The sequence below is a fragment of the Aquarana catesbeiana genome, linkage group LG08 (assembly GCF_042186555.1).
Source record: "Aquarana catesbeiana isolate 2022-GZ linkage group LG08, ASM4218655v1, whole genome shotgun sequence".
Lineage (NCBI taxonomy): Eukaryota > Metazoa > Chordata > Amphibia > Anura > Ranidae > Aquarana > Aquarana catesbeiana.
Window position 1 is genome coordinate 54,716,252 of NC_133331.1, and position 25,489 is coordinate 54,741,740.

The following is a 25,489-nucleotide window of genomic DNA, read 5'->3' on the forward strand; positions in this document are numbered from 1 at the left end:
ACAATGGGAGTCTGGATCCGCCAGGTGCCTGGACTGACACCCCGTTCAGCCTCTCAGCGAGCCACTGAGAGACTGATCTGGGCGCTCCCCGCCCCTCCACATCCCAGCGGAGAGCTGCTGATAGTCGCCAGCTCTCTGCTCGGGGAGCTGCCAGAACCGGGTGATCGGCAGTGTTCGATCGCTCGGTTCTCAGTGCAGAGACGCCGGGGGGGGGACAGATGCAGCATTGGACTGATGCTGCATCCACCTAGGCAAGTATGAATATGGAAAAAAAACCCAACCCATACTTCTCTTTTAATGCTCCAAATGCAAGTTCTTTTTTAACCATACAATGTAACAATTTATTTTTACATTTTTGATCTTCTGGTTGGCAGAACCGGTACAGGTCTGACCTGAATTTTATGAGAGGTGTGGGCTGCATCATCCCAGGAGCTCTGGACATTGAGGAAAAGAAGAGGGCATCTGGCCTGATCAGCGAGGTAATGATTTTACTTGTGATTATATCTAAAGCTAGAACTTTTTTTTGTACTTTTTTATGACGTGGTGAAAGCTTAGAACCCGTCAGGGTTTTAGTTTTGCCTGTGTCCCCGCTGGGGATATTCACCCTCTCTATTTGTACTGGTGATCACTGTATCTTTAATAGAAAGTGATAGGACATCCAAAATTTTAAGCAGTACTGGGTTTGCTACAAATGTCCCAAAAAAATTCAAAAATGTACAAAGGGCAGTTATAGTATGCCCTGTCCTTCCACCATGATGCTGCTCTCTCTACCCAGCTGTCAAAATGACAGCTGAGAATTGCTGTGTAAATACAGCAGTTGTCAAAAAAAAAATGACCGTCTGATACAGCGTTTATAAACAATGTTTAGGCAGAGATAAAGAGGTACAAAGTAATGCTGATCTTTTTATCTATCTGTTGCATTCATCTGCATATCAAAGTGATGGACTCTAATCTGCATATGATGTCAGTTAAACCCTGGTTCACACCAGTGACACTTTGAAATCGTGCTACTTCAGCTCGATATCAAAGCCGCACATCAGTGCAATTTGTACCTCCTGATTTCATTGCGGCTTGTGACTTTGTATAACAGAAGTCTATGCAAGTCGCAATGAAATTGGAAAAAGTAGGGCAGGAACCTTTTTCTAATGCCGCGTACACAAGGTCGGACTTTTCAGCTACAGCCCGTCCAACAGACTTTCGACAGACTTTTGACAGACTTTCAACAGACTTTCTAACGACCGGACTTGCCTACACACGATCACACCAAAGTCCGATGGATTCGTACGTGATGACATACACTGGACTAAAATAAGGAAGTTGATAGCCAGTAGCCAATAGCTGCCCTAGCGTGGGTTTTTGTCCGTCGGACTAGCATACAGACGAGCGGATTTCTGGGTCCGGCGGAGTTACGACGTAAAGATTTGAAGCATGTTCCAAATCTAAAGTCCGTCAGATTTGCGACTGGAAAAGTCCGCTGAAGGTCCGGTGAAGCCCACACACGATCGGATTGTCCGCCGGATTTGGTCCGTCGGCGTCTGTCGGACAAGTCCGGTCGAAAAGTCTGACTGTATGTATGCGCCATAAGTCACTGCGACATAAGTCGCGGTGATTGAAAGGTTTCCATTGCCAGCAATGGGGTGTTACTTGTCGCGATTTGGAACTGTTAAATTGCATGAAAAATTGCACAGGTGTGAACAAGGGCTAAAGTAACTTAACAAGTAAAAAATAAATAAAAATAAATAACTTAAAATGTCTTCCTATTTAACCCCTTTTTACCTCTTACTTTTACCCCATTCAGTCCTTGTTAACGCAGTTAACTCCTTCTTTCCTTCCGCCCCATAACTTTTATTTTCATGCTGATTTTTATATTCTACTATTTTATATTCTACTATTTTTGTGTTTTCATTTTTATGGTCATTAAATTTTCAAAGGTTAAAAAAAAGACCCTTTTATTTAATTTGTAAATTACTCTGCAATGCTTCATCTCAAAATAACAATTTTACGTAACTTTTCAACAGGACAAACTTTAGAGTAAAGTGTATATTTTTAATCTACAATAACAACATTTTTTTTTAACTAACACCGACCAAAGTGTGTATTTTTCTGTTTTTGAACCTTTTTTGTCTGTGGATTGCATAAAAAAAGAAAATTCTTTTTGGAAGACAGTATAGCCAAGAGAGACTTTTTTTTGTCCTAAAAATAAATATATATAACTTATCTTAAATGATGAAAAAGTTATTGCAGACAATAAGGCCCATAACAAAAATATAAAAATCGCTCTGGTCCATAGAGGTTGTACAGGTTTGAGCAAAAAAAGAGGAGGTAAAAAAGTCCTAAAATCCACCCTCACCAAATAAATACAGTATCAACCGGTTCGTCATAGTAAGACGGGGTTCCTGCCCAATGTAGCAAAAGGAGCTATGTAGCAAAAGAAATTTGGTGTGGACAAGAGAGTCCCCAGAAAAAAATAAAAATAAAATAAGTAAAAAATAAAAATATGTTTCATTAATAAAAATAAAAATGCAGAGCGCTCTAGCAGGAAAAAAAGACATAGTCCTCGTTAATCCAGGGGGCAGAAAAGAGTAGCACTATAATATAGCCTATGATTTGCTGGAAAAATGGTAAAAATTTGGTGGGGACTCTCTTGTCCACACTAAATTGCTTTTGTTGTACAGGTTTGAGAGCTGAACTGTTTCACTGACAACTGTCTAAGAGGGAATCTTCAAATTCTGTTGTGTATCAGGACAGCAGAGAAAATCACAGCAAAAAAAAAAAAAGTTACTGGCATCCCTGGGTCTAACTTAAAGTATATAGTGAAAATCGAAAAATGTTTTATTTAAAAATGTCATTAGCATGTTGAATAGGAAGGAGGGGTGGAACAGGGAAGTCAAACTATAAACTGATTAAACTTCATTAAACTGATTAAACTGAAGGCTTCACTCTTCCAATTCTTATCTCTCGAACTGCAGACCAAATACCGACAACAGCCCTGCCACCTGAAATACACGACAATCACTGACTCTGTGGACCTTCTGCATGCCAAATTCAGCAACAAGATAACCAATGAGGTAAGAGGTACCACCAGATTCCCACCAATCGTTGGGCCTCTGAGAAAATTTTTATTAATAATATTAATTTTCAAAAATTAGTAATACTGTATAGTGCACATTTTTGTATTGCGGTAACATGGGATAAGATGTACATTTTACCACACGCTCTATAATGTCCAGATAACTGTGTTGTGGTGCCAGTCATTTTGAATGGCAGCCCAATTTACATTGGGTTGGCTGTTAATCCAGTTCCTGCCACATGGCCTACTGCACATTTTAGGTGATAGAGGGTTCAATACCTAAATGTCACCACCACTCTGGTTCATACTCCATGGCCTTCAGTCCTTATTGGTAAACATCCATACACACACAGGAGAGGCCCCTCTGCTTCTGATGGCTTCAGATCTAGTCTTTGAGAGAGTCCAGAAGAATACCTGGGCCCACGTAAAATGAGGGTCCTAAATTACTGGCTCATGGCACCACAGGATGACCCTTTTTTCCACAACAGGCTGACTCTCCTAAACTAGACCACTAATATTTTCTTGTCTGGAACCAAGTCCTGTTCCACTAAGGCTTCCAGCTCTCTTGGCTCTGCCACTCTGGGGGAAATGGTCCCAAAGGGGAAAACTGCACAGTAGGCCTTTGCATGTTTTCAAACCAGCCCCCACTATCCCACTAGGGCAAGCTAACATTTTCATTTCACTCCACCAAATGCTCTAACTTCTCTCAACCTCCAAAACTCAACTACTGTAGATCCCTCTTCAAAAACTATGGTGCCAACCTAGAAATAGCACAACAACCCAGAGGGGGCATAAAAAGGGGCCCTTTACCTGCTATATACAACACCTTGCCGGCCCCTCACAGCAGCCATAATCTGCCTGCACAGTGACCTACTGACTATATCAATGGGTCTAAAATGGGTCTGAAAACCAAAAAGGTTTTTTTTTTTTTCTTTTTTGTGATTTGTGTATTGATAAGGGAGGAAAGGGGAACCCAGTCCTATTATATTACATGTAAGAGATGACATTATTTACTAACAATATTATTTCCTTTCCAGCGACTCTATAAAGCAGCCGGCGAAGACATTCTTCATCATTACACCACCGTTTTGGAATTACCGGAGCACGTCCGTGCCAAACTCAATGCTGCCAATCTCAGCGATGTGAGTGAGCCAACCTCAGAAATTTTTGTATTATAACAGTTCATAATACATCCATTGAGAGCATTCAGATATAAAGGGTCAGTCCCTCTAAAGATTCCATTTAGTTACAAGTGAAAATTGGTGGACTGACTAAGCCCCTGGCTTCTTATATGTCTTCGGATGCTCCCACAGTGGGATGAGATCTACTCCTGTCCACCTGGGAATTTTTGGTGTCTCTGCCCAGCTCGGTGTATCCTACACCCCCCATGAGGTATTTCTTTGAATGTCCTAGATCCTCCTGTTACATTCTCCCATAGTATGAAATTATTAAATAATCCAGCAGGGATGTTGAGAACTCAGCACAGGGATAGTGGGAGCTTCTCATTGGCACAGCAGGGGTACAGACTCACAAACTCAACGCAAGGATGTGGAACCCCTCACAGTGCGCCCAGCAGGAGTACAGACCCCTGAACTCAGTGCGGGAATGGAGGGAACCCCTCATAATGGGCACAGCAGATGTACGGATCCAGAAATTCAATACAGGGTTGATGAGAACCCCTTGTAATGGGCACAGCAGGTGTGGAGATCTTGGAATTCAGTTCAGGGAAGGAGGAATCCCTCATAATAGGCACAGCAGGTGTGCAGATCTGGGAACTCAGCATAGAGATGGTGGAAACCCTCATAATGGGTGCAGCTGGTGTGCTACCTGGGAACACAGTACAGAAATGATGGGAAACCAGTTCTGGTTCTCCAGTTGTTTATATGCCACCTCTTTTCTTCTCTCCAGCTAATACAAGGTATTCAATTGGCCAGGTGTTTTGAATACGTTTCCTCTATTGCACACAGGTGTTTCTCCCAGTGGCTTGTATGTCCTGTCATTCATAGACTTCAAAATGGGGTACTTGTCAGATGGATTAGACCCCACCAATTGCCTTCTCTGTTCCGTGCAATGTTTGGGCTTGGACTCTTGTTTCACTTGCATGGATTCCCTTGGTAGGTTTTCCTGACAGCAGTGGGGGCAGAGTGCGAGGTGGTCTATGAGCACTGGTCTGCTTTTTGCATCCCATGCCCAAGGATACCTAAGTTGGCTGGCAATAGGAAGGGGTTGGGACCTCTGATCTACATTGGTTACACATCAATGCATACATAGGGAAACCCAGATTCTTTCTAAGTTGTGTTTACTAAATGACTGTACTGCTGTATCTGATTATTGCTCACATACTCTATTGACAGATAAAATATCGAGAATCCTGGCTCAATGCGAGGGCTCAGGGCCACAAGCTGACCATGGATGCACTCCAGTTCCAAACTGCCAAGTCCTCGGGTAAAATCGCTAGTGATGTGAGTACAACATGGCGAAAAAGAAGGAAAAATCTAGCATGCGTTCAGTACACGTCTACAATTGTAACATTTAGCTGGAAAAATCTTGACCTGGTTTCTTCTTGTCACTCTCTAGCTGCTCCATGTTTTCATTATTGTGTTATGTATACTGGTTTGTAAGTTTTCTATTTAGTGGTCATCTGTATATCCGAGAAAGTGATTGGAGAAAAGCAGTAAAGCACAGTCACTGTGTAGGAACACTAAGCAGGAAGCAGTCTGTGCAGTGAGCATATAAATATATAATCCCCTAATAATATTTACATTAATTAAATTCCATTTAAACCACTAAATATGAAGCTGAAATATTTTGTATCTGAGAATTGTCTTGATTCCCCATAGTTTTTGTAATTTTCTTTAGCCAGTCTTGTAATCCAGACAACATAGTCAGATTGGTGACTTCACTTTTTTCCACCTCATTTTGAAGAATACAACTTGGTTACCAACCCATCCCAGCTTGCTGATTGGACAGTGAAAGCATGTCAGCAAGCCAATGTAGTCATCACCCTGCTTTGTGATTATCTATTAATGAACACCAACAAAAAAATTAAAAGAAAGGAATTAATTTTATTGATGCTCCCATTTCTAGAACTCCATATAAAGATACTCTGCTGGGGTGAGTGTAATGTGATGTTTGTGATCTTCCTCCACAGTACACATACAGACACGAATACATCTCGGAGAAAGGAAAGCTTATTGGCTCTCGGAGCATTCTGGATGATCCCAAGATGCTGCATTGCCTTCGTGTTGCCAAGTTGCAAAGCGAGCGCGAGTACAAACTGGATTCCCAGCACCACCGATCTCAGTACCACCTCTCCTCTGACATGCTGGACCTGGTCCATGCAAAGAGAGCCCAGGCGCTGGCCAGTGACCAGGACTACAAGGTGCTACTCCACCATTACACAGCAGAACCAGAGGACATGAAGCTCCAGTGGGCCAAGAGGGCTCACCAACTGCAGAGCGAGGTACACACTACACAGTACACTGGTTTATAAAATGGAAGTGTAGCACTCAACCCAGTAGGAACTGTTGATTTATACAGGATGCTCAAAAATAGCAAACTATTCTGTGCCTGATTATATCAGCGATTAAAATGACTGGTGGCTTTAACTTCTCTAGTAGCAGCCTTCCGGAAATATCAAAGTTAATGGGGACCCTAGATCCTTCAGTAGAAACCTCCCAGTTACAAAGGTTTCCTTTAAAAGAGCGACTATTGGTGGCCATAGATTCAACAGTAGCAGGCTCCCTGTTACAATGGATGCTTTATACCTCTATCGGTGGCCCTAGATACTGCAGTAGCAGCCTCCTATTGGAATGTGTCCTCTGACTCTAGGAGCGTAGTCACAAGTACCTTAAAGAGTTGAGTAATGAGGTCTTCATGCCATGTGCATCTGGTAGCTGCTTTCCCTAAATTCTCCCAGACACAATTCTGCATAGTAGGTGCCTTTGAAGATGCTCCAACAAGCATTTACCTTCTTGATCTTCCAAGTCTTAGCATAGGCCACCTTAGATTTCTTGGTCCTTGGCTCAGGCAAAGACATCCTCTCTAAGCAAAAGCCTGGTAGGGAAGTACCCTTCTCGAAGATTTCGCCAAATACGTATCTATTCCCTCAGCCCAAATCACTGGAATAAAACCCTCAGTGATGTCTAAGGCAGATATATATTAATAATTCAATACATTGTTATTTCTCGCACTAACTATTGGAGATAACTCTGAGTTTAGGAGTAACCAAATGAACACAGAAACATAAAACATAAACAGAGCTCAGGCTGGTTACAGCCTAGCTGCAAACACTAAATTTAACCAAGGAAAGCTCAGCTTAAGGCAGGTAATCACAGCAAGGGAAGATGTGTCATGTGTACAGTATATGGTGGAGGTGGGATCATGACCATCAGTTACATTATCTAGGTTGAACAAAGGCACATGTATGATAAATTAAGTCTCTCAGAAGCTCCAACAGTAGAGCTCAACCAGAGGCATAGCTTGAAGCTTGTGGGTTCTGATGCAAAAGTTGACTTGGGCCCCCCTGTCAGCCAGTGTAGGTGAAACTGGAAACTCAGAGGCCCCCGGCCCTCTGAGTTTACTAAATTACCTATGCAGGATGTGACGGCAAGTGCTTTTCTTCAGTGACACAATGTAATGTGAAAAGGAGGTCAACCCCTGCGACCCCTCAAGCTTCATCAATGAGAGTAGCCACTATTATAAAAAAGAACCACCTCCACATATGAACTATTCTTCCCATAAAGAAACCTCTCCACAGCTTCACTATGTTTATCATTTAGTTAAGCTCTTCAGCTCAACTAAACTTCCCATAAGGAAATCCCTCCACAGTCAGCTACATTTCCTATTTCCTAAGACGTAACATTTCCTAAGAACCCCTTTCACAGATTAACCATCCTTCCCATAAAGAACTCTTTCCAAAGCTCACCTACTCTTTCAATAACTAGAACCCTCTCCACAGCTCAACTACTCTTTCCATAAAGAACCTCCTCCACAGCAGAAATGCCATCCTATATAGAGCCCCTACAATACGTGCAGGTGTGCAGATTCTGGAAACAAAGTGCAGGGATAGTTGGGGCTCCTAGTAATGGGCACAGCAGGTGTACAGACATAAGAACTCAATGCATATATAGTGGGGAATACTCATAATGGGCACAACAGGTGTGCAAAGCCAGGAACACTGTGCAGGGATAATAAAGGCCCTTCTAATGGACATAGCAGGTGTGTAGACCTGGGAACTTGGCACAGGAAAGTTTGGAATCTCTCATAATGGGAACAGAAGGTGTTCAGACCTGGGAACTCAACACAGGGACGGTGGGCACCTCTCATAATGGACACAGCAAGTGTTCAGACCAAGAAACGCAGTGCAGGGATGGTGGGATCCCCTCATAATAGGCACAGCAGGTTTGAAAACCAGGAGCTCGGCACAGGGAAAGTGGTAACCCTTCATAATGGGGAGATAAAGCGTGCAGGCCCAGGAACTCAGCATAGGAATGGTGAGCCCTCATAATGGACCATAACATGACCCCTCATAATGGACCAACAGGTGTGCAGACCCAGGTACTCAGCACAAGCAGTCCCTGGAAGATAGCATAGACTGTTAGGTGATTTGACAATGAAATATTATTTTTAGGTGGACTGACCCTTTAATAATAAGTATTACTTACAAACTCTGTTCTTTTTCTTGAGACAACTGCACCAATCCCATTACATCCTTCGCACTCACAGCACTATGTAATTGTGTTCGGCCTTCAATATCAGAATGTGAGTTTATTAGAACAGGTTAATCTTAAATGACTTTGTCAGAACTTTGTTTCGCAATAGTTAGGAAAGTGGGACACTTTTACTTTTTACTCCACTTTAATGACTTGTTCCCTAACTATTTCAGTGCGTTACGCCCTGGAACAGACAAAGCATGACAGCTAAAAGTTCGCCCCGCTGAATTATGTTAGTGTGCAATTGTCGGCATTGAGTTTATTAGCAGGAATAAGGTCCTGTAATTGCAGCGAGATGACACTTTACATAGCGCAGGAGTGAAGTGATTAGCGTCCCCATTATTAATTAAGCTCTGTGAAAATAATACAACACAAGGAATTCTTGATGGGAAGAAACAAGCTCGCTTAATTCACTTGAGGTCTCTCTCTCATATCAGACATGATTTATTATTTACCGAAGTGTCGTGTGAACAAATGCAAACAGCTTCACTCTCTGAGGTTTGATGTGCATGGAAAATGAATAAGATCCAATTAAATTATTAATACAGATCAAAGACGCTCTTTATATCTCTAATCATCTTGGATTGAAAGTATATCGTGCTGAAAAATGGATATCACACACTTCCAATCTAGCTGGAAATTGCAACTTACCACAAGATTTCTCCTTTACGGCTTTCCCACGTTTGGAGAATGTATTTTAAGAGCACCTGTTTACTAGAGATGGGTGACATTGCTAAGACGCCTCATATTCATGAGTATGCAAACTGCCCATTCCTCAGAGACCACTAAAATCACTGAAACATTTCATATTCATGAGAATGCAGCCTATCCATTGGCTAGAGACCGGCGACATCACTGGGAACACAACCTACCCATTAACTAGAGACCATCACTGGGAACACAACCTACACATTAACTAGAGACTTCATATTCATAAGAATACAGCCTATCTGCTCACTAAAGATCAGTGACATCACCAAGACGCCTTATATTCATGAGAACACAGCCTATCCATTGGCTAGAGTCAGGGACATCACCAAGATGGTTCATATTCACGAGAACACAGCCTATCCATTGGCTAGAGTCAGTGACATCACCAAGATGGTTCATTTTCATGAGAACACAATTTTTTTCCTTGGCTATAGACCAACATCATCACTGAGATGCTTTATATTCATGAAAACTCAGCCAAACCATTCCTAGAAACCAGTGATATCACCAAACACTTTAAAGTTGAGAGCGAAGCCTATCCATTGGCTAGAGACCAGTAACCTCTTTGAAATGCTTCATATTCATGAGAAAGAAGCCTTTAAATTGGCTGAAGGCCAGTGACATCACAGAGACTCTACATACTTATGAGAATGCATCCTATCCATTGACTAGCGAATAATGACATCACCAAGATGCTTTATGATCATGAAAACGTAGCCAATCCATTCACTGGAGATCAGTGACCTCACTCAGGCTCTTCATATTTATAAGAACGCATTCTTATTATTGAATAATGACTAGAGACCAGTGACTTCACCGAGATGCTTCAGATTCATGAAAACACAGTCTATCCATTCACTGGTGACCAGTTAATCACTGAGACTTATATTCATGAGAATGCAGCCTAGCCATTCACTAGTGACCAGTAATTAGTGATGGGACAATCTGCCCAGAATCGATTCACCAGAAGTTAGGTGTATGTAGCTTGAAATTTGGCAAACCCGAACTCAGAGGTAAATCCCATTTAAATCTATAGGGGAGCAGATCTTTCTGGCCATTTTTTTAGGGCTAATAGGCAAACTACTCTACAAAAAAGGCATGTGAACAGCCCCATCCTGCTGTTATGTTACATTTCCAGTGGGTGGCCAGGGCCCCAGTAAAACAACAGCTTGGCCACCTGTTTTTACCAATGATCTGAAAGAAGCTTACCTGAGTCTAATCTCTCTCTCTATACAGTTTGTCAGCTTCCCCTACAACAGCTTCCAATCCAGTAACACAATGGCTGCTTCTTGCCCCTTACATTTATAGTGAGCGGCTTTGCTTAACCAAAAGCCATTGGCCATTCTAAACCCGCTGACCATAGTTCGAAGGCCACTCAGTGCATTGTGGTTTAAAAAATTATTCTGAGTGAATCTGCACAGAAATTAGCTTGCATCACAGATCTTGAACACGCAGGATTCACCTTGAACCCATGTTAGGGGTGAATCCAAACTTCATCCCTATTGGTGACATCACCAAAACAATTCACATTTATCAGAACACAGCCTACCCATTCACTGGTGACCAATGACATCACCAATACACTATATATTCATGAAAATGCAGCCTATCAATTCACTAGAGACCAGTGACATCACAAGACTCTTCAGATTCATGGGAACACAGCTTATCCATTCACTAGAGACCAATGACATCACAAGACTCTTCAGATACTTGAGAACGCAGCCTATCCAATCAATAAAGACCAGTGACATCAATGAGACACTCCATATATTGAAAATGCAGTCTGTCCATTCACTATACCACAGACAGTTCACATTATGGTAGCCTACCCATTATGTTCAGACCCGTGACAGTGACATGAAACGGTGCAGAATAGTTGGATTGAATCAATAAATGTACAGGCTAAGTGAGAGACCACCTGTCACATGGAATATCCCTTTAAATGTCTACTTTGCCTGGATAAAGGGGATCTTATGGCTTTTGACATTAATAATAAATCAGTATCTCATTTATTTTCTGCGCACATTACCAGTGTTAAATAAATATGTGAGTGAAAGCCAGCTGTAATGATTATACAATAAATATTTATTCCCCCCGTGCCAGACTTGGCGCAGTGGGCCCTGTTCTCTCTATTATTCAATGGCTCTGGTTTACAAAGAAGGAATGATGTTTGATGTCTGTTCCTTTGGGGAGATTCTATTAAACCTAATTATCCCATTCTTCTTCTTCTGCAGACTCGCTACAAATCGGACTTAAACTTTATGAGGGGAGTCGGCTGGGAGGCATCAGGGTCTCCACAGATCGAGGGCGCCAAGAAGGCCGGAGAGCTCATCAGTGAGGTCTGTATTAACTGTGAAAAGAGAGCGCAACAGCATCCATATTTATGGAGTCGATTGTCCACTTCCTGATATGGAACATTTTAGATTATTAGACATTGACTTCACTTGTATATATTTTTTTAAATTCAGATTGGTGACTGATTACAATTTCTGCTGGGTAGCTTGTATATGTTGTAGTGCCCCCTGACAGGTGATATAAGCCTATCCATGGCATGGAATCTAGGCATCAGTTCGTTTTTACAGGAGCTCCTGATGGTAGAGATGGGCCAGGAACCCTATTGGCCCTGATTTACTTTACTGCACACTGACATCAGGTTATGGCCCTCAGGATTTCCCTACCACAGGGTGGCTGGAACGGAGAGGCTATGTTACATGACAATAGTCAGGTTCAGGCAGGCTAGGCGAGAGAATAGTCAAGTCAATCTGGCGTGGCAACAAACAGACAACTGTCAGGAAATTATTAAAGCTCTTTAGTTCTCAGGTAGCAGGTGATAAGATACAGCACCAGCCATTTCAAAGGATGGATCCAAAATTCCCTGTTAGAGGATTCTAACAGCAACATTACTAGGAACTATGGAAGTCAGGATTCTGTGAGTTTCATTGGAAGTCCTTACATGGATTTACTAATATCATTGGAAGTCCTGGTAGAATTTCTGAGAGTTCTGGAGGACCTGCCTGGGATCCTGAGTGTACTGTAACAGTAAGGTAGTATAACAATTTTTAATAAAAGCATTTTGCAATGCATAGTATCACAAGGGAAGAAAAACTGCAATGGAAAAGTACAAGTCTAGCTAAGTCAAGAGCAAAACATTTGTCTCTGACAGGACACAGATCAGGTGTCTATCCAACTGTGTCTAGAGATGAGCATCTAACTTCTGAAAACCTGATTCTTCAGCAGATTTGCCAAGAGAGATCCCATTATTTCCTAAACAGAAAGTTTTGGCTGTGGTTGGGTTGTAAATCTTTGGTTATGATGCTGACAGCTTGATTTATGTTTTACAGACCAAATACCGTCAGAGCCCGGGCTCGATAGGGTTTACCGCAGTGACCGACTCTCCTGGATTGCTTCATGCAAAGAACAGCTACCTCCAATGCAGTGATGTAAGACCCTCTTCCTGCTACTGTTGAAAGAAAGCACTGAGATTACACGTGTTAATAAGGGATTACCTGTTTTTAACTTACTTGTAGATGAAAAAAGATGCATGGGTCGCCAATGATATAGTATATTCCACACTTAAACTTTGAACAGAGTAGTGCAGCAGACATCAGAGGACTGCCAGACACGTAGGCTTGACCCCACCACTATCCAATAAAGTTGGCCCAAAACTTTTTCCTAAACATGCAACTTTGATCATCCAAAAAGGGCGCAGGGGAGAAGTCATGGCATTGCATATCTTGGTTTTATCTTGTTCTTAAATGTAAGATTCTTGGCTAGATTGGTCAATAACCCTGTTGTATCTATGGCCCACAGGCGGCTCATTTATAAAGATCATGAGAAGTAGGGAAGAGTGTAGTAACTTTGACAAAATTGATTTCAACTCAGAATTACTAATCCTTTGCGGAAATTTCCACATATAAGCATCTTGGCGTAAATGAAAACTATAAAACCTTATTTTTGTCCTGCAGAATTTCAGTTTTTCTAACCTCTGCTTGTGCATTGTACAGTAAAAATGTTGAATGATTCAATTTGGTAGCACCAGATGATATTGCCTTACCATGTTTATTGTCATGAGATTTCTGTTTGTGTTTTCCAGAGATTGTATAAATCTGGAGATCAGGAATCTCTGCACCAATGCACTCTACCTCCAGACCACCCTGACTTTATACGGGCTCGAATCAACGCATCACAAATAAGTGACGTAAGTACCATTGGGACCAAGATCCCATGCTAGTAGCCTGATTACACGTCAATGCCGATCGGTCTCTTCCCTTGCTCTCTAGTGCTGACTATACACACAGAACATTTTCTTGAAATTTTCTTTGAACATTTTCTTGAAATTTCTACCCGTTTTTCACTGCAAAAGTAAACAGATTAAGAAAACCTTTATATGTCAACTTTATACATTTGACCATTTCTGCGATTAAAAGCTGGTTCAAATTACAATTGATATTTACAGAAAAGATCAAACACTTCAGCACTCAAGCTGTATTACATTCGGAGTTGTCACAACTCGTAATGCTTCACCCACTTCAGCCCTCCTCATACTGGGAAATCTCCAAAGAAACTGTAAAAACACACAGGGGGTGCAAACTCGTAATGCATCACCACCACCACTTTTTATTAAATATAAAAGTCAAAAACCTACACACCAACATAAATAGGAACAGGCACATCAAATCAAATCACAACTCCAGCCGTGTAATCTAACTATGTATGCCAAAGTTGGTAGGATGACATGTTTCGGGGGCCATGCCCCCTTCTTCAGAGCTAAACCGCTTGGAAAAAGAGGGCATTTCCCCAGAAACACGTCAACCTTCCAACTTTGGCACACATGGTTACATGACACCACCTCATGGCTAGAGTTGTGATTTGATATGCCTGTTCCTGTTTTTGTTCATGAGTATGTTTTTGACTGTTATATTTAATAAAAAGTGGCGGTGGCAATGCACTAGGCGTTTGCACCCTTCTGTGTGTTTTTACAATTGATTTTTGTTCTATGTTTAGGAAAAGGGGTTAAAAGGGGAAAAACTTTACCAATGCAAACTGGCTCTGCTACCAGACACTAGGTAGACTGGTTATGCAAAAACTTGCTTAAAAAAATGACACGGTTTTCTTTGTCTAACAAAGTCATGTGATCACCAAACCAGTGCCATGATGATCTGGCTTTGTTAATAAACAAAGCTATGTCAATGACAACCGCCACTTCGTGTCATTCATTTTTAGCAGATTAGAGGTGATAGGAAGCCTCCAACAGCAGATAGACATTTTTTTTTCTTTTAATAAAGTAGGAAAAGGTTTGACCCTCTATTGGACATTTATTTTTCTCTGTCTCTGTTGCAGATTTTCTCTAATTTCCTGTCTGGTGAAATTATTGTTATCCAGACAGGAAGTGAGGGGAATCTCTATAACACAGCTTTGCAATAAAATCTCAGCAAGGGTTCTATTGTTTCCCCACTCTATCTAAAGCCAGGAAAAAAACCATTTTTAGCTTTACATACAGTTTAATCAATAAAAAAAAATATTCCAATTCAAGTCACATACGCACTAATTAATAAAAATGTATGAAAGTTCAAGTCACGTACAATTTAATGAATAAATCAATTAAAAAAAATCAACTCACATACAATTAATTTATAAAAGTATAAAAAATTCAAGTCACACACACACACTTATTAATAAAAGAAATTCAACACACATACATTTAATTAATAAAAACATATATAAATTCAACTCACATACTTTTTAATCATTGAAAAAAAAAATAATTCAACTCACATAGACTTTAATTAATAAAAAATATATAAAAATCTGAGCCACATACTTTCTAATTAATGAAAAAATCAACTCATATACACTTTTATTAATTAAAAAAATGTAGAAATTCAAGAATTATTTTTTTTTTTCACATTATTTTATTCCTTTGAGTAAGGTTGCATGAGGGTCCCTCTGTTCCTCATTATCTAACATTCCCAACTAATAAGGGGGCAATTCGGGCACAAGAAAAAGTCAGAGTTAAGCGAAAACGAGCTTTCAGATCCCTCAGTAACCACTTATTAAAGCCCATTGTACCCACAAAAACACCAGAAACCTCCTTAATTTAGCGTTCATTATTGACCCCAATGCATGTTGAGGAAACGTGTCCACTTTTTGCATTTCAGTGCATTGAGCCTGACCATTGATCAATTCTTGACAGAGTTACTGAAATATGCCTGTTGAGATGGTATATTGGTTTTTATATTTTAGCATCCAAAATTTTTAACGGTAAATTTGTAGTGGTGGGCGATCACAGGATGTTACCACACAGGATGCACATAGCTAAGGACAGCTACACTATATTGCCAAAATTATTGGGACACATGCCTTTACACTCACATGAACTTTAATGGCATCCCATTTTTAGTCCGGAGGGTTCAATATTGAGTTAGCCCACCCTTTGCTGCTATAACAGCTTCAACTCTTCAGGGAAGGCTGTCCACAAGGTTTAGGAGTGTGTCTATGGGAATGTTTGACCATTCTTCCAGAAGCGCATTTGTGAGGTCAGGCACTGATGTTGGACGAGAAGGCCTGGCTCGCAGTCTCTAATCTAATTCATCCCAAAGGTGTTCTGTCAGGTTGAGATCAGGACTCTGTGCATGTCAGTCAAGTTCCTACACCCCAAATTCACTCATCCATGTCTTTATGGACCTTGCTTTGTGCACTGGTGGGCAGTCATGTTGGAATAGGAAGGGGCCATCCCCAAACTGTTCCCACAAAGTTGGGAGCATGAAATTGTCCAAAATTTCTTTCTATGCTGACGCCTTAAGAGTTCCCTTCACTGGAACTAAGGGGCCATAATCCCCCCCCCTCCACCAAATGATTTGGAGGGGTTGCCCAATACTTTTGGCAATATAGTGTGGATGAGCGAGTTTGGGGTGGAGGAACTTGACTGGCCTGCACCGAGCCCTGACATCAACCCGATAGAACACCTTTGGGATGAATTAGAGCAGAGATTGCGAGCCAGGCCTTCTCATCCAACATCAGTGCCTGACCTCACAAATGTGCACCTGGAAGAATGGTCAAACATTTTTATAGACCCACTCCTAAAACTTGTGGACAGCCTTCCCAGAGGAGTTGAAGCTGTTATAGCTGCAAAGGGTGGGCCAACTCAATATGGAACCCTACGGACTAAGACTGGGATGCCATTAAAATTCATGTGTGTGTAAAGGCAGGCGTCCCAATACTTTTGGCAATATAGTGTATGTTTATAGCCAAAAAATACAATTTTCATTAGGTTTTTTTTTTTTTTTCTGTCTGTGACTCCATTGGGAAGATTTTTCCTGATGTTCTATCCCTGTGATACCCATTTAAAAACAAAAACAATGCAGGAAATTCTATTCCTTCACCACCCATGCTGTCCATGCCTTCCTGTGCCAGTGACAACTGCCTCTGTTATTTCTACTGAGATGTCACAGGGTCAAAAAGTGATGAAAAATCTCTTGAAAAGAGTCACAGATTAAAATACATTCCATACATTGCAATGTGCTGTGTATTCTTCCTTGAATCTCGGTGTGATTTGTGTATTTCTTCCAGATCTGTGCAGCAATCTAGTGTGAGACTTTTCCTGTAATAAAGACCGCTCACTGCTGCTCCCTCCTTGTGCAGGGTGACTGGTCTTGTCTCCGCCCCTTCCTGTAGTCTTCTACAAGCAACCTGTAGTGGGTGGAGCCTGCTGGGCGCCTCCCACAGCTCTGCACAGGCTATGAACAGTACAGTGATGATGTCACTGCTACAGTCAATGGAAAGGCATTTGGTACACAGAAAGGGAATTTATATCCTTTGTGGCTAGTGAGGGCTATATATACACTGTAAATATATATAAATAACTTTTTGTGCACAGTGTTCAGCTTTAATTCTTCAGTATAGTTTAACGGTTTGATTTTTTTTCCTGTAACTCAATAGAAAGCCTACAAGACGCTGTGGGAGCAGTCCAGGGCAGGCGGTTATGATCTGAGACTGGACGCCATTCCCTTCCAAACCGCCAAAGCCTCCCGAGAGATCGCCAGTGATGTAAGTGAACATTTGGGATGAAACTAGGTTTGATTCCAATGGATGAGATGGGTTAGTGGGAGTTCTTACTGAAGAGATGGTAGATCTAATGCCCAACTGCATCCTATTTTTCTAGTTTTGGATGAAATGGAGAAAGGTTAGAACCATTTGTTACGTTTTTATTGATGCTTGTGTGCAGGTGTGGGTGACAACTAATGTCATGCCTTGGTGTCACCAAGATAAGAAATAAGAGGAAGCCTTTGTAGTGGGAACCCCAAATAATAAGTACACATGCTAAAATGGTTGTAAACCCTCACATATACTCAGTGAAGCGACTGGCCTCAGATGATACACAGGAATGAAACAACTCCTCCTGCATAGTTGTACCTGTTTATCTGCAGTCTTATCTCCTCTACATGAGTTTAAAGTCCAGAATTTACACAGCATTTCTGAGCTTTTAGAAAGCAGGGGGTGGAGAGCTTAAGTTACACATTGCAGGTCTCAGTAAGAGCTGATTGGAGGGAAGGGACGCCCCCCACCCCTTCACACAGCACACAGGAACATAGGGGAGGATGTAAATCACAAGCTGTGTGCTGAGCTCCCTTTCCTGTCACCTTTTTACCTCTTGGAATCAGGAAAATGTGATAGAAGTGACTCATGCTGATAGCAAAGGAAGGAGGCAGCAGACAGAAATGACACTCAGTGCTCTGGATTGAGACAAGTGCACACTATAGAAGTGTGACGGAACGTCCCACACTCTGCTTGAGTGCTTCCGTCAGTATATCGCTTCCTAAGTCCTGGAACACAAGTCCAATGGATCTGGCTATAGGAACCCCCAAGAACCAGACAACACCAGTCTTGGAGTACATCAGGAATAGCCTTTTATTTGAGATCTCACACAAATATATACAGCAGGATGACTAAAACCTAACCTAATTAACATGAGCTAATTATCTAATCCTTTATCCAGCCTAGGTGACTAAGAGACATGACCTTTTGGACAGATTTGTGGTCACCGAGCTTCACACAGTAGCAGAGTTAATTAACACAAACAACAATGGGTGAAAAGACTCTTAAAGTGGGAGTCCGGCGACCAATCTTTTTTTTTTTTTTTTTTTAGGTCATTGAGACACTTTGCTAACCTCAAAATAATACTCACAGTTTGGGTGTAATATTTCCGCCTCTGTCTGTTTTTGTACTAAAGAATAACTTAAAAAATGTGATGCTGGCTGTTTCCATCTTGCTTGTGGGCATGTGAAGCCCACAAGCATTGATTTCCGGTAAATGCTGTTCATTCACAGCTTGTTCACACACATGATCATTGTTTCTGCACTGAATCTTGGGAAGCCTGACACTAAGCTCCCAGGAGACAGTGCTGCGCCGGGGAAAGGCAATAAACACGCCTACTCCCATGGGAGGAGAGACAGGAAGTGCCACAATAAAGTACAATATAAAGGTAATTACTGCGATAAAAAAATTTTTGTGCGGCATTTGAACATCTATGCAATTAACTGAAGGGGGTAAGATTAAGTTAAGAATTTGAGTGGAACCACACTTTAAGAGCGCACATTAGACTTATTTACAATAAACACATTATAGAAGACAACAGACAGATAGCTGGAGTTGATGACATTAGCATCTAACAGTATGAGTCTTAACGGTATGAATTAGTCACTATTTATAATATGGTATATAAAGGGTTCCCAGAGTCTGTGTCTCTTGGGGGGATATGGACCTGAATCCAAAGTAACACCACCTCCAGGGTCTCCAGGCATACAGCTCACAGAGAGCACCATTCCCCCAAATGCCAGGGCCCATAATCGGTGGGCAGGAGGCTTGCATTCAGTCTCCTCCAAAAGCATCTGTCCTGGCTAGGTCTGTCACAAGTAGGATATGCTTTGTTCCTTTTAAGTATGTAAACAGTAAAAAAGGGAGGACAGACCATAGAATTAGAATTAGACTTAGGAAACTTAACATTAATAAATCACCGGGACCAGATGACTTGCATCCGAGGGTACTTTGGGAACTCAGTCAAGTAATTGCCAGACCATTGTTCCTAATTTTTACTGACAGTCTACTGACTGGAATGGTACTAGGTGATTGGAGAAAAGCCACTGTAGCACCAGTATTAAAAAAGGGCTCAAAATACATCCCTGGGAATTACAGACCAGTTAGCCTAACATCAATAGTATGCTCTTGGAGGGGATGATAAGGGACTATATACAATATTTTAGTAATAAGAATGCTATCATTAGCAGTAATCAGCATGGATTCATGAAGAATCTTTCTTGCCAAACCAATCTATTAACCTTCTATGAGGAGGTGAGTTGCCATCTAGATAAAGGAAGGCCCGTAGACGTGATGTATCTGGATTTTGCAAAGGCATTTCACACAGTTCCCCATAAACGTTTACTGTACAAAATAAGGTCCGTTGGCATGGACCATAGGGTGAGTACATGGATTGAAAACTGGCTACAAGGGCGAGTTAAGAGGGTGGTGATAAATGGGGAGTACTCGGAATGGTCAGGGGTGTGTAATAGGGTCCCCCAGGTTTCTGTGCTGGGACCAATCCTATTTATTTTGTTCATAAACGACCTGGAGGATGGGGTAAAAAGTTCAATCTCTGTATTTGCAGACGATACTAAGCTAAGCAGGGCAATAACTTCTCAGCAGGATGTGGAAACCTTGCAAAAAGATCTGAACAAATGAATGGGGTGGGCAACTACATGGCAAATGAGGTTTAATGTAGAAAAATGTAAAATAATGCATTTGGGTGGCAAAAATATGAATGCAATCTACTCACTGGTGGGGAGAACCTCTGAATATGAATTCAATTTATAAATACCGTACTGGTGACCCCCACAATAGGGATAAAACTTTTCTGCGGAAGGGAGTTTAACAAGACTCGTGGCCACTTATTAAAATTAGAAGAAAAGAGGTTAACCTTAAACTACGTAGAGAGCGGCCAGGATGAGGAATTCCCTTCCACAGGCGGTGGTCTCAGCAGGGGGGCATTGATAGTTTCAAGAAACTATTAGATATTATAGATAAGCACCTGAACGACCGCAACATAGAGGGATATACAATGTAATACTGACACATAATCACACACATAGGTTGGACTTGATGGACTTGTGTCTTTTTTCAACTTCACCTACTATGTAATACTATGTCTGACTTGAAATTGTTGTGTTCTCTGCAGTTCCGTTACAAAGAAGCCTTTGTCAAGGAGAGGGGACATCAAATCGGTTTCCGCAGCATTACTGACGACCCCAAGACGCAGCATGTGATGAAGGTCAGCAAACTTCAGAGCGACCGCGAGTACAAGAAGCACTCAGAGGAAACCAGGTCGCAGGTCCACACACACCTGAACCAACCAGGATTCATCCAAGCCAAAAGGAGCCAGCAGCAAGCCAGCAACGTCAACTACCGCCAGCACCTTCACCAGTACACGAGTGATCCGCAGCAGCTCGCGTTAAAACACGCCAGGCAAGCGCACAGTCTGCAGAGCGACGTACGTACCATCAACTGCCATTTATTATGAGGGGTCTATTTAATGTCACAATTGTCCTTTGGGTTTTTTTTTTTTTTTTTTTGGCAACAAATTTCGATTTAGTTTTAGTCTTAGTCTTTTGATTAAAATGCCGTTTCTTTCTCGAACATCACGGGACACAGAGCCACAGTAATTACTGATGGGTTATATAGGTATCACTGGTGATTGGACACTGGCACACCCTATCAGGAAGTTCAACCCCCTATATAATCCCTCCCCCTTGCAGGGATACCTCAGTTTTTACGCCAGTGTCTTAGGTGATGGACGTGTAAAGATGTCCTGTGCTGAGCTCCAAAGGGAATATCCTAAGATCCTATACTGGGGCAAGCCAGGCGAACCGGATCCATTCAAGGTGTCTTTTCATGGCCGAATTGAATGGTACCCGGGCCTCGTGTCCGAAGAAACGAGGTTTTACCCGTAATGCTTCTCTTTTTAGAGAGCTGGACCCCGCAGATCAGAAAATGGCTTTAAACTTCCTAATTTCTGGCGAGGTGCTTTACGGTCCCAGAACTGTTGGATCCCCCTACTGATGGGGGCCCCAGTCTCTGACGGTTTTTTCAAACGGAGCCCACCGTGAGAGGTGAAGATTGGGTCTGTGTAAACAGTACCCTGCGGCTGGATAAGGTAAGAGGAGATTCCACAGAATTTTTGAGTTCTAGTGGCTTTTCTCCTTTAAGGTAAATGCATGCTATGCCTATTGTGACCACCGGGGGCTGCCAAGAGCACAAACCTGCACATGCTGACTCTGTCTCAGGTGTTGTAATCGCTGTTTATGTCCCAGCGTCTCAAGCAGGCTGCAAACAGGTAAGGTGTAAAGGGGGATTTCTCATGTTTGAATGTTCCCCCCCAGGCTAGAGAGGGGCCACAGGGGTCTAGAAAGTGGTTATACCACCCGGGCTCTGCAGCCTAATGGCCACCATCTCTCAAGATAGCCGTTCAGGCAGATCTTGTTACCAGCCTCCCTCCCTCCCCCCCCCCCCATCCCCAGCCTTTCTCCGGAAGCATGACAGGAGAGTCGGCAGCGCGGGAAGCGCTCGTTTTTTTCAAAACTCGAGGGGGGGGGGCGGTAGAGGAGGGGGCGGGACGTCAGCACAGGTGCTTAGACTCCCACTCAGGCCAGCTGCAGGCTATTAAAGGCACTCTGTACAGGTGCACACAGCCTTCTGAGAGACACAGAGCTGACGGTGGCATGTAAGGTGGGACACAGGCATTCTCCTAGGCAGCATTTACTGAAGTAACACCAGACTGAGCATTGGGTAGCAAGGCTTTTAGCCAGACTACATCGCTCAGCGGGCAGTGTTCATTTGTATACCTCACACCTTGTTGCTTTGCACTATGGGTAGAAGAGGTTCAAGCACCCCAGGAACCAGAGACACTAGGGGATCTCGTTCAGGTTCTGAGGGCCCCCTGTCGGCAGCATCCTCCCCCCCTAAAGATGGGCCAGGGACGGCTAGCCAGGGAGAGCCATCGGGGTCAGGGGCTACACCTGCCTCTGGCACTTCAGCCCCTGTATATATTACACAAGAGGTTTTTTCCTCAACCATTAATGGTCTAGAGGAAAGATTAATGGCCGTGATTACGTCTTCACTCAGTGGAAGAAAACGCACTAGGCTTTCCTCTGTTCCCCAAGACCCTCAGACAGAGGAGCTCTGGGATAAAGGAGATGAATCCCTTTCAGAGGATCGGGATGGGATGGATGATTCCTCTTCGGAGGATTCAGGTGGAGAGGGACCCTCTGCGACTTCCCAAGAGGAGAAAGTCTTAGTGCAGATCCTCACTGGATTGGTCCGCTCCACATTTAAGTTGCCCATACCTGAAACTGCTAAAGAATCCTCTTCTGCTTTGGGGTCACTGAAACCTTTCCAAGCAGCACATGATTTTCCTGTTCATACTTTACTTGAAAAGCTTATTTATTCTGAGTGGGATCACCCAGACAAACGTTTTTTTCCGCCGAGAAAGTTTTCAACACTTTATCCGATGGAAGAAAAGTTTATTAAAATGTGGGGAATACCGGCTATTGATGCCGCCATTTCCTCCGTAAATAATAGCCTGACTTGTCCTGTAGACAATGCTCAGATGCTCAGGGATCCTGTAGATAAAAGGATGGAATCCCTATTGAAGGATGTTTTCTCCTTAGCAGGATCAGTGGCCCAACCTGCAGTAGCAGCAATTGGAGTCTGTCAATACTTAGGAGACCATGTTAAGCAGGTCATCAAAGTATTACCTGAACAGCAGGCCCAGGGGTTTGCTAACCTTCCAGCGGCCTTATGCTTTGTGGTTGACGCCATTAGAGATTCTATCGTGCAAACCTCCCGTCTTTCACTGGGGTTGGTGCATATACGTAGAATCCTATGGTTGAAAAATTGGTCAGCCGAAGCACCATGTAAGAAGCTACTGGCTGGGTTTCCATTTCGTGGTGCAAGGTTGTTTGGAGAGGACTTGGATAACTATATCAAGAGAATCTCTTGTGGGAAAAGCACTCTCTTACCTGTCAAGAAGAAGAGTAAGCGTCCCTCTTTCAAACGGACTCTTTCCCCAGCGCCGGGGGCTTCAGCCTCCAGGCAGTCTCGACGGCCGCCTCCATCGGGGTCCAGAGACAAGAGTCAACCCCAGGGACAAAAGAAGTCCTGGGGAAAGAAGCCTACTAGGCAAAACACTAAGACCTCTGCATGAGGGGGCGCCCCCGCTCACTCGAGTGGGGGGAAGACTGCGACAGTTCTCAGAGCTCTGGCAGGAGGACTTCCAGGACAGATGGGTAGTCTCCACGGTAACCTTAGGGTACAAGCTGGAGTTTCAGGAATTCCCTTCTCCTCGGTTCCTCAGATCAAAGGTTCCCAGAGACCCAGAGAAGAAGCAGTCGCTCCTTCTAGCGTTAGAGCGACTTTTGTCGCAGGAGGTCATTATGATAGTTCCCGCAAAGGACCAGGGATTGGGCTTCTATTCCAACCTTTTTAGGGTCCAAAAGCCAAATGGGGATGTCAGGCCCATTTTGGACTTAAGGGATCTGAACCGATTCCTAAGGATTCAATCCTTCCGCATGGAATCAATTCGAACAGTAGTTCCCACCCTGCAGGGAGGAGAATTTCTGGCATCAATAGACATCAGAGATGCATATCTGCATGTGCCCATTTTTCCTGCTCATCAGAAGTTTCTGCGCTTCGAGGTAGGAGGGCGCCATTTCCAGTTTGTGGCTCTGCCTTTCGGGATAGCCACTGCACCTCGAGTGTTCACAAAGATCTTGGCTCCTCCTCTGGCCAGATTAAGGGCTCAGGGTATAGCTGTCATAGCATACCTAGACGACCTGCTCTTGATAGACCGGTCGGTAGCCTCTTTGAATGGAAACTTGAGGACCACGGTCGGGTATCTAGAACACCTGGGTTGGATCCTCAACTTAGAAAAGTCTTTCCTAAAACCAGTAAGAAGACTGGAGTATTTAGGTCTGATTATAGATACAAGCCAGGAGAAAATATTTCTACCCCAGGCAAAGATCACTGCTTTGAGAGAGCTGATTCTGACAGCAAGGACCAAGAAGGGTCCCTCAGTCCGCCTTTGTATGAGGCTACTAGGGAAGATGGTGTCTTCATTCGAAGCAGTTCCCTATGCTCAGTTTCACTCAAGAATGCTGCAACACAGTATTCTGTCGACCTGGAACAAGAAGGTTCAGGCATTAGACTTTCCGATGCACCGGTCGCATGCGGTGCGTCAGAGCCTCAATTGGTGGCTCATACCCGAAAACCTGCAGAAGGGGAAATCCTTTCTACCGGTTACCTGGACGGTGGTAACAACAGATGCCAGTCTGTCAGGTTGGGGAGCAGTTCTGGAACAGGCTGCGGTCCAAGGGGTATGGTCCAAGACAGAGAGGACCTTACCCATCAACATTCTGGAGATCCGGGCAATACATCTAGCTCTAAAAGCCTGGACTATCAGGCTACAGGGTTGTCCGGTCAGGATGCAGTCCGACAATGCCACAGCAGTGGCTTATGTCAATCATCAGGGAGGCACCCGGAGCCGAGCTGCTCAAAAAGAGGTGAACCAGATCTTAGTCTGGGCAGAGATGCATGTGCCATGCATATCGGCAGTTTTCATCCCGGGAATAGAAAATTGGCAGGCGGACTATCTAAGTCGCCAGCAGTTACTTCCAGGGGAATGGTCTCTGCATCCCGACGTCTTTTGGGCCATATGCCAAAGATGGGGGTTCCAGATGTAGATCTCTTTGCATCCCGATTCAACAAAAAGATAGACAGATTTGTGGCAAGGACAAAAGATCCTCTTGCATGCGGGACGGATGCGTTGGTGATTCCGTGGCATCGGTTCTCACTGATTTACGCATTCCCGCCTATTCTGCTACTACCACGACTCCTTCGCAGGATCAGGCAGGAAAGGAAGTCGGTACTTCTGGTGGCCCCCGCTTGG

The 25,489-nt window shown here is 43.1% G+C and overlaps 1 protein-coding gene across 1 annotated transcript in view; it reads left to right on the forward strand.

Annotated features, from left to right (window-relative positions):
• The window catches only part of NRAP (nebulin related anchoring protein), a 140,772-nt gene that overhangs the window by 105,582 nt on the left and 9,701 nt on the right, over positions 1-25,489 (forward strand). The window contains exons 31-40 of the mRNA XM_073595871.1: positions 375-479; positions 2,970-3,068; positions 4,108-4,212; positions 5,425-5,532; positions 6,222-6,533; positions 11,733-11,837; positions 12,840-12,938; positions 13,592-13,696; positions 17,437-17,544; positions 20,726-21,037. Coding sequence (XP_073451972.1) covers positions 375-479; positions 2,970-3,068; positions 4,108-4,212; positions 5,425-5,532; positions 6,222-6,533; positions 11,733-11,837; positions 12,840-12,938; positions 13,592-13,696; positions 17,437-17,544; positions 20,726-21,037 — 1,458 coding nt within the window. The remainder of the gene's footprint in view (positions 1-374; positions 480-2,969; positions 3,069-4,107; positions 4,213-5,424; positions 5,533-6,221; positions 6,534-11,732; positions 11,838-12,839; positions 12,939-13,591; positions 13,697-17,436; positions 17,545-20,725; positions 21,038-25,489) is intronic.